The sequence below is a fragment of the Gracilinanus agilis genome, chromosome 4, assembly GCF_016433145.1.
Source record: "Gracilinanus agilis isolate LMUSP501 chromosome 4, AgileGrace, whole genome shotgun sequence".
NCBI lineage: Eukaryota > Metazoa > Chordata > Mammalia > Didelphimorphia > Didelphidae > Gracilinanus > Gracilinanus agilis.
Genome location: NC_058133.1, coordinates 485,322,050 through 485,331,882, shown reverse-complemented (window position 1 = coordinate 485,331,882; position 9,833 = coordinate 485,322,050). Strand labels below are relative to the sequence as shown.

At 44.2% G+C, this 9,833-nt stretch overlaps 1 protein-coding gene across 1 annotated transcript in view; it reads left to right on the top strand.

Annotated features, from left to right (window-relative positions):
• Nucleotides 1–3,807: 3,807 nt before the first annotated feature.
• The window catches only part of NOS2 (nitric oxide synthase 2), a 61,506-nt gene continuing 55,480 nt past the window's right edge, over nt 3,808–9,833 (top strand). Inside the window, exon 1 of the mRNA XM_044676252.1 lies at nt 3,808–3,917. Coding sequence (XP_044532187.1) covers nt 3,808–3,917 — 110 coding nt within the window. The remainder of the gene's footprint in view (nt 3,918–9,833) is intronic.

Sequence of the window (9,833 nt, the reverse complement as noted above, 5' to 3'; positions counted from 1 at the left end):
CCAGAAGTTCTAATCATTGAAGAAATTTAAACAAGTGTCCCTTTTCTCCTTTCGAGTGAGAATAATTTTTCTTTTCAGTCAGATTCTCTCTGGGAATACAGATGTCTCTTCTCCTGTTCCCCACCCCCCCTCCCCTTTCCCACTTGGTTTGGCTTCTATCCTTCCCCAAAGACCTCACAGGTCATATTCGGAGCCTGTTCTGAAGATTGACAACAGTGTTTGCTACCTGAACATTTTCCTCTGAGTTAGGAAATGGGACTGTGCCAGGGCTTCCAAAACTCCCATCTCAGGTTGAGAAATTGAAAATGGGGTTGGGGGGAGGGCACTGAATTCTGAGTATTCCATATGGAGGTTGGAGGCGGGGAAGGGGAAGAGAGGGAGAAGACCAGAGGGAGAACGGGAGAAAGAGAGAAGGACATGGGGAAAGAGAGCGAGAGAATGAGAGGTGTAGAAAGAATGAGAATTCCCCAGCTCCTGAAAATGAAGTAATAGGCTATGAATAAATGCCCAAATGATGGCATCATGGCACCTCAACGTGACCTGGCATCCTGGTCAAGAAGCTCTTCTCCCTCTGGAACAGAGACCAGGAAGGGGTGGAACCTTCTCTAGATGCTCCCAGGCTGGATGTTGATGACAGCAAGACCAGTTGTTGACTGGCATGCATCATCAGCATAAATTGGCTAACAGTTTAGCCAGCTGAGAGGGACACTCCCATGAATGAAACGAAATGAAAAGGGGAATAGATTCTTATGCAAAACTGCTTTTCCAGGAGAGAATATAAATGCCCTTTTAGCTTTTGGTGAGGGCACAGTGCTGTAGGACTGGGAAGGGCTGAGACCTTCGACCTTGGCATTCCTAATCTCTGCCTTTATCCATCGGAGCCCTGCCACTGCATCCAGGTAAGCGAACAGAGACGCTAGCTGTTTCCGACCTGGCATCTCTCACCCAGTTCAGGCTCTTTCTTGGGCACTTTTCTCCTTTCTTGCTCTTACCTGCAAAATCCGACCAGGGAAGCTGCAAAGACCTGCTGCCATCTTCATTAGCAGTGAAGCGGGGCCTCTCTAGCTTTGAGAGGGCTTGATTTTCAGTAGCCTAAAGACACTGGGGGAGTACGCTCCAGCTAAACTGAAAAAGCTAATGGGAAAATCTCAGAACAGAAGTTCACGGCTCTGGGCTCGATGGTTAGGTCATGAAGTACCAATAAGGGATTCTTGCTCAGACTTCTTCCCTGACCTTGTTGGCAGGACTGTCGCATCTATTTAGGGATGTTCTTGGAAAGCTCTAAGAGATTCCACCTCCTTAAAGAATGACACCAATGGGCTCTGCAGACCTCCCAGAGTATTCTCTAAGTCTAATTGTTCTCCTTCTTGATTCTTTTTAAATTCTTTTTTAGTCACTGAGAGTTTACGACTTTTGTGGCATCATAGAATCAGAATTTAAGAGATGGTTAAGTGACCTCTGAGGTCATCTAGTGCAATATGACCTCCTCATTTTAGATAGGAGGAAACCAAGAGGTTTAGTGAACAGTCTAAGATCTCCCTGGTAGTAAGTAGCAGGACTTTGAACTCGGGTCCTTTGACTCCATATCTAAAATCCAGCTCTTTTCACTACTTTCTCTTCCAGAGGTTTAACCTCCATATATTTAAACAGAAACAGGAGATGGTGATTACCAAAGTTGACTAAAAAGTGACAATTCCTGAGAGGAAGGAAGGAAGGAGACTATAGGCAATCTTGGGTAATGAGTCTGATAGCCATTGTGGTGCTGATAAAATATAGCAGAGAACAGGTGACTTTAGTAATTCAAGATCATAGATCCAGAGCTTGAAGACACCTTAAAAACTATTGAACACAGTCCTCTTATTATTCAGAAGAGGAAACTGAGATCAAGAGATCTGTCTGATATCATCACAAAAGGAAAGAGGAACAGAACTGGAATTCAAACCCAGGTTGTATGGTCTCAAATCCTGTGCTTTTCCCTCCAAGGTTCTTACAATTAGAGTTGAGGAATGGGCTACCTCAGGTGGTGGCGAGTTACTCCTCAATAGTGGTCCTCAAGAAGATTCCATTTGTTTGGGATGTTCTAAGAAGAATTTATTCATTCATTCATTTATTTATTCATTCACTCATTCATTCATTCATTCATTTATTCGTTTATTCATTCATTCATTCATTTATTTGTTTATTCGCTCATTCGTTTGTTTGTTTGTTTATTTTCCCAAGAAGCTATTTGTTTGGGATGTTCTAAGAGGAATTTATCCTTGACTATGGGTGGCAATATTTAGCCTTGGACACCTCCAGTTTTGTCATTCTCTGATAAATTATGCCAAAACCCACCAAATTTTCAATCAACCAATATACGTAACATGGTTTCAGATGAGTTGTCCTTCTGTATGAGGGAAGAGGATTTCCACTCTTGGAGTTCCTTCACACTAATGAAAATCGTGGATCTTTACCCACCCAAAAAACCTGATTCTGCTAACTATGACACTACACTTTTTTTTTTTTGACAGAAGTGATACTTGTCTTCCAGAATTTTCATTTTGATTGAATGTTTTCTTACTCATAGACCTTAAGCTTAAGTCTTCATGACTTCAAATTCCCAACCTTGGAGTAAATGTTGAAGAACCTTTGTGAATTAGGAATGGTGGCACTGACCTCTAATTTTTACTACCAAAGAGAGTGAGGATGGTTAATCAGTTTGAGCTCTGAAAGTCCTGAGCTCAGCAGGGTGAAGGCCAAGAAGGTGTCCTTAATAAGTTCAGCACCAATATGGTGAGCTCCTTGGGAACAGGGGCCAGTCAGCTCCCTGAGGAGGGGAGAAGCAACCCAGGTTGGAAATGGATTTTATTAAAGCTGCTGTGCCAATGAGCACTGGGGTTAAATCCAAAAGAGGCTGCTATACTTTCAGCTTTGGCAAAATAGGGAGATCCAGTCTTAAAAAATTACCTTGGGGGAGCTAGGTAGCAGAGAGGTTATTGTGCCAAATCTGGAGTCAGGAGGACCTCGGTTCAAACCTGGCTTCAGACACTTCTTAGCTAAGTGACCCTGGGAACCCCAATTGCCTAGCCCTCACCTCTTCTGTTTTAGAATTCATACCAAGACAGAAGATACGTTTTTTAAAATGACTATAAAATGACTTTTCGACAAAAGTTTAAGGTAAAAAAATTTCTTAGTCCTAATGTGACTTTCTTGGGGAAAAAAAGCATTTTTGCAAACAGTGATGTGATCAAAGATTGCCAGAGTTAGGGTCAGAGGATCTCAATTTAGACCCTGACTGTGTCACTTTCTGCCCTTCTGATCCTGGACAAATGACTTTCCTACTCTGTGCCTCAGTTTCCTCAGCTGTAAAATAAAGGGTTAGCTCAAATTTCTTTTAAAGATATTTCTAGGTAGGTAGGTAGTTCAATGGATAGGATGCTAGGCATGGAGGCAGGAAGACCTTAGTTTAAATTCTGCCTCAGATACTTCCTACTTGTGAGATTCTGGACCAGTCATTTAACCTGCCTCAGCCAACATTTCCGCAACTGTAAAATGGGGATAATAAAAACACCTCACAGGGTTGTTGCGAAGATCAAACAAGTTGTGCAGGCCTTACAGCACTGAATAAATGTTGGCTATTCCTTTCCTTTCTAGCTCTAAACCCATGACCCCAGGAAGACTCAGAGCCAACCATGAATCTTTCCCTCCATCCTTGAGCTAAAGTCTCCTTTCTCTTCCTCAGCTCTGCCATCTCCTATCTCCTGCCTGAGAGTAGAGAGCCACATTGAAGATTTGAGAAACTGATAAACTTCTGCTGCAGTCTCAAAAATGGCCTGTCCCTGGAAGTTCATGTTCAGATCCAAAAGCTCTCAATACATCTTTGAAGAGGAGAAAGATATCAATAACAACATGGGAAAATCTAACATCAAGTCCGTCAGGTAAGATTTCCCTTTCTGTTTTCTTCCCAGTTTCCTGATTGGTCTGAAATTGTCACCTCTTTGGTGACTCAGTTTTTGTCTCCAGCACTGATCTCTCCTCTGGACTTTGGGTGCTTATTTCTTTCTACCAAAGGGCATTTCTACTTCACCTTCTCAGCGTGTCAATAAAATGCCTATTGAGAGCTCATTATTAAGTAGCATCAAAGGGTATTGGCTAAAGGGCAGGCAGTAGAGTCAGAAAGACTTCATTTGCTAACCCTTTTTGTATATCTTCCACCTCTGAGACACTAGGTAGGTCCTTGAACCTTGATATGCTCCTAGCCAACTCTTTAAGAATATTAAGTGGCAGAGGGCAGCTGGTGGCTCAGTGGATTGAGAGCCAGGCTTAGAGACAGGAGGTCGTAGGTTCAAATCTGACCCCAGACACTTCCTAGCTGTGTGACCCTGGGCAAGTCACTTAACAAACTTGCCTTGCCCTTACCGCTCTTCTGCCTTGGAACCAATACATAGAATTGATTCTAAGATGGACAGTAAGGATTAAAAAAAGAATGTTAAGTAGCGGATGGGTTGCTAATCTGCATCAGGGTGGGATTTTCACACTGGGTGTTAGGGAATTCAATAAATGGATGAAATTACAGATCTGGGTCCCTTCCTCCACCACCACCACCACCAAGGTCTAGTGGCTCAGCCAGTAAGCTTCAGGATTGCATTTCCATCATGGATCTCCTGACTTCAAGTACTCTTGACTCTTCCCCACTCCTTCTCTTGGTTAGGGCTATTCCTTTCGGTGTAGTGGAATGGACACTGGCCTTGGAGTCTAGCCTTAACTATGTCAGCTCATTTCTAAAATGGGAATGATAATAATATCTACCCAGCTCGTTTTGCAGTTTTATGGTAAAGATCAAATGAAATGAAACATGGGAAGCACATTGCGATCATAAAGGGGTATGCAGCTGGGAAATATTACTGGTCTCATCTGTAAAACCAACGGCTAATTATATCTGCTCTACCTGTCGCCCAAGGATCCAATGAGATGACCGTTTGTCAGGACTAGAAAGGCCCTTAGATGTTATCTTTCCCACCCCTACCCCCATTTTACAAATAAGAAACGCAGCTCCTTGCCATGGAAACCACCTCATCCAAGGTCACAAAATGGTAAGAGGCAAAGCCAAGATCTAAATCAAGGTGCCATAGGCTATAGCCAGGGATCTAGCCATTACAGCAAAGGAAAAGACCTTGAAGTGCGTCACACGAAATGATCCAGAGTAGTTATGGTGCCTCTCTCTTTCCAAGGTATTTGGAGAAAACCTTTATATTGCTTATTTTAGTTGGGGTATCAAAATCACCAGTTGATAGTTGGGGGGGGCTTTATATTGCCAACAATCATTGTAGAGGTCCTGATATCATGGTATCCATGTGTCGGGTAGCTTTATATAGTCAGTGATCCTTGTGGGGACTCCTATATCCGTGGTAATTATGGGGGTAGGAGGGGCTTTATATAATCAGTGATAGCTGGGGAGACCCCTACATCTCCATGGCAGTTGGGAGGCTCTATTTTATCAATGGTGGCTCTGAGGGATGTTATTTTTCCATGGTACTGCTAGAAGGAGCTATATGTTTCCATGGTAATTATGGGAGCCTCTACATTCTCCACGGTAGCTCTCAGGGATCCTATATTCGCCATAGTAGTTAGGGGGGGGGCAATATATAATCAATGATAGTTGATTGGGGGCCCAATTTATTTTTTTTAATTTTAATTTTGAATATTTTCCCCTAGTTACATATTTCATGTTCTTTCCCTCTCCCCCAAGCCCTCCTATCCCCCCTCAACCAACGCACAATTCCCCTGGGTTTTACTTGTATCATTGATCAAGACCTAATTCCATATTATCGATAGTTGGACTAGAGTTATCTTTCAGTGTCCACACTGGGGAGCCAATTTATAATCAGTGGCTTATACTTCCCTAGTAGTTTGGAGGAGGCCTACATTATAAGTGATATTTGGGAGGGCCCCGCGTTTCCTTTGTATTTGGAGGTTCTCTATTCTCATGATTGTTTTGAGGGTACCATATTTGCTTGGTAGTTTTGGGGGGTTTATATTAGTAATAATTATAAGGAGGCCTTTTATGTCTATGATGCTTTAGGGAGGCATTCCTGCATTATCAGTGTGATTTCAAGGGAGGGAACCTATGCTTTGCTGGTAGGTTGGAGGAGCCTCCATGTGGCTGCCCACTCAGGAGCACAGTTCTAGGTGTGCCCTTCTACAGGACTGATGAGGAAAGCCCCTTCTTGGTGAAGCCCTCCAGCTTATCAAAGATGATACAATGTGGGGCAGCTGGGTAGCTCAGTGGATTGAGAGTCAGGCCTAGAGACGGAAGGTCCTAGGTTCAAATATGGCCTCAGACACTTCCCAGCTGTGTGACCCTGGGCAAGTCACTTGACCCCCATTGCCCACCCTTACCACTCTTCCACTTAGGAACCAATACACAGAAGTTAAGGGTTTTTTAAAAAAAAGATAATACAAGGAAGTTCAGGGGTTATTGGAAGAGGGTCAAGCAGGAGGGCTCAGATGAGAATAAAGATGATGAGATGGTATGAAAGAAAGTCAGGGAGGGAGTGGCGCAGAAGGCAGGGGAGGCTCGCTTCTATAAAGCTGGCTGGACAGTTCTTGGGGTTGAGGGAAAGAGAGTTTTGAGGGAACTCAGGCCTCTTTTTGATCCTCTTCAGTCCTCTGGTAGAAGGAAAACAGGAAACATTACCCAATCCCCCACTGAGAGAGTCCCTGTGGGTGGGGAGGTCTGAATGACCACTCTGAGTTTGTTTTTGAACATTCAGATTTGTAAAACCATAGAACGTCAGAGCTGAAAGAGACATTAGCCATCAGCTAGTCCAAACATACCCATTTTATAGAGGAGGACAATGAGTCCCAAAGAGGGACAATGATTGAACCCCAGCCCCCTAAATCCCAGGTCAGTGCCCTTCACATTATCACATTGCTGCTCCAAAGATCCCTTTTTGGTTTAAATCCTCAGAGTTCCCTCCATAAAGCACTCCAGGTTGTCCAGGGCACTTTCCAAACATCAGCTTTCCTTACTGGGCTAGTTTATGTCTGAAGAGAGAGAGAACAAAGCCTTACAAGGTTTCTCACTGGGGAAAGACATTGCTGGAGTAAAAAGACTGGTAGATTTGGAGTGAGAAGAACTTCCTGGGTTCAAGTCTAGCCTCTGACACTTTCTATCTGTGTGACCTTAGGGAGTCACGTAAATTTCCTGGGTCTCAGTTCAACCATCTGTAAAATGGGGAGAAGGAGTTGGACTGGGTGAGATCTAAAATCGTAGGATTCTAGATCGAAGACTAAATAGGACTTTAGATATGGTTGAACCCCCATATTTCATGGGGAAAAAAACCGAGGCCCACAGATGGGCAGTGACTTACCCAAGGTTAAACAGAGAATAGAAGTAAGATCTGAACCAAAATTCTCTGCTATTGATACCCCAGATGACATCCTTTTCTGGTGCCAACCTTTTAGGTTGATTTATCTTCCTAAATTTTCAACAAACATCTTTTGGGTGCAGAATTCTGACTCTGGTATAAGGGTATCTGAGTTCAAATCCTAGCTCTCTCTCTTGCTACCTCTAAGAGAATGACCAAGTCCCTCAGGCTCTCCAAGCCATAGACTGGCCATCTATTAAATGGAAGGAGGAAGTATTAGACTAGATGGATTTGAAGGTAAAGCTTTAGAGCCTGATCTTTCTGCTTTCAACCCTGATCTAGAACCATGATCGCCCCACCTCTTTCTCTAGTTCTAGATCACATAACCTCTTGATTCCCTCTTACCTCTAGATCTAAGATCCTCTTATCTTTCCTCCCAGCTCTAGATCAAAGATCCCTTGCCACCTCCTCAGCTCTGGATCCATGAACCTCCTGCCTCCCTCCTACCTCCAGATCTATGATTCTTTGCCCCCTCCCAGCTCTAGAACCACAACCTACCTGCCTTCCTCTCCAGTTCTGGATCTATAACCCCCTCTGCTTTTCTCCCAGTTCTGGATCCCTAAAACCCCAGCCTTGTTCCTATCTCTAAATTTATGATCCTCCTGTCTCCCTTCCAGTACTAGACTGATATTCTTTTGCTTCCCTTTAAGCTCTAGAATCATGATCTCCTTGCCTCTTTCTCTCCTTCTGGATATACAATCCCCTCCTCCATCCTTGCTCTAAACACAAAGTCCCTGCCTCCCTCTCCAGTTCTGAATCTTCAGTCCCTTCTGTTTGTCTTCTAGTTCTGGATCCCTAAAATCACTGCCTCCCTCTTACCTCCAGAGTCATGATTCTCTTCCTCCCTCCAAACTCTAGAACCACACTGTCCCTGCCTCCCTCTCCAGTTCTGGATCTTCTCTCTGCTTGTCTCCCAGGTCTGGATCCCTAAAACCTCCACTTCCTTTCTTCCTCTATGGTCTTCCTGTTTCCCTTTTATTTTATTTATTTATTTATTTATTGGTTCTAGACCAATGATCCTCTGCTTTACTGACAGCTCTAGAACCATGCTCTCCTGCCTCTCCCTCCCATTTTGCATCTATGATCCTCTGCCTGCTCCCTGGCTCTGGATCCCTTCTGTCTCTAGATCCATGACTCTCATAGGTCCCTCTTGGCTCTAGATCTCTTGCCCCGCTATCTTCTATTTAGAGGGGGAATGAAGGAGTGGTTCCATGCTCTTGCCGAGGTCAGTCTGGCCTTCTCTCAGATAAACTTTTCTTTTTAAACTGTAGGCACAAATTAGCGTCTGAGATTTCCCAGGGCAGCTGAGGGCATCCATGTGAGCCCCACACAGCTGCATTCGCCTCCCTCCTGGGGAATGTTGAGTTAAATCCGGCAGTCCCTGGGTCTCTGTCCACTCCTTCTGCTCTGGCCACTCCCCCCGCCCCCAGGGAAGAGGAGGGGGCCTAAGAGGAGGGCTATAAAACCAGAGAAAAGGAGGGGCTCCCCAGAACAAGAGTGAACCATTGTGCTCCTGAGCCAAGCTTAGCTGCTGCTCCAGCCCGGCTTCCTCCAGTCACAGGGGACCATGAGGGAAGGGGTCAGCTCTTCCTGTGCCATGCCAAGGATATGCCTGCTGATTAAGAGGATCTTTGGGAGCCATGCTGTGTGCTGTCCAAATGGATCCAGGTACTTTCCAGACTCCAGGGGCAAGCTCTGGGGAGCTCATCAGTTACTTCTGAGCTGCTCAGAATCTCAGGTCTGGAACAGACAGGGAAAAGGGCATGAGCTGGCAGAGGTATTCTAGAAAAGGACCTGAGGTGGGTAAAGCTGGGGAAGCTTAGAGATCAGTCAGCCCAAGCCCTCTCGCTTTTAGGAGCAAAAACTGGTGTTCAGAAAGGGGCAGTGACTTACCCAAAGTCACAAAGTTTAGTCAATTGAACAAGTCAGAATGCCAACAATAAATGTATGGATAACATTTTTTTTTTAAACCTCTTACCTTCCATCTTAGAATCAATACTGTGTATTGGTTCCTAGGCAGAAGAGAGGTAAAGGTTGCCAATGGGGGTTAAATGACTTGCCCAGGGTCACACAAACCCAGGACCTCCCATCTCTAGGTCTAGCTCTCAATCCACTGAGTCACTTAGCTGCCCCCATGGACTACTTTTAAGTGAGAATTCTTGACCTAGGGTCCATTATTAGAAGGGGGAAATTGAATCTTTATTTCAAAATCATTCATTTCTCGTGTAACCCGAGGCATTTTATTTTAGGAAGTTTAAGACATGAGGTCCAGAGAAATTGAGTGATTCACCCAGAGCCACACAGGTAGTAAATGCCTTATTTAGGATCTGAATCTAAAAACTTCTATCTTCTTCTTCTTCTTCTTCTTCTTCTTCTTCTTCTTCTTCTTCTTCTTCTTCTTCTTCTTCTTCTTCTTCTTCTTCT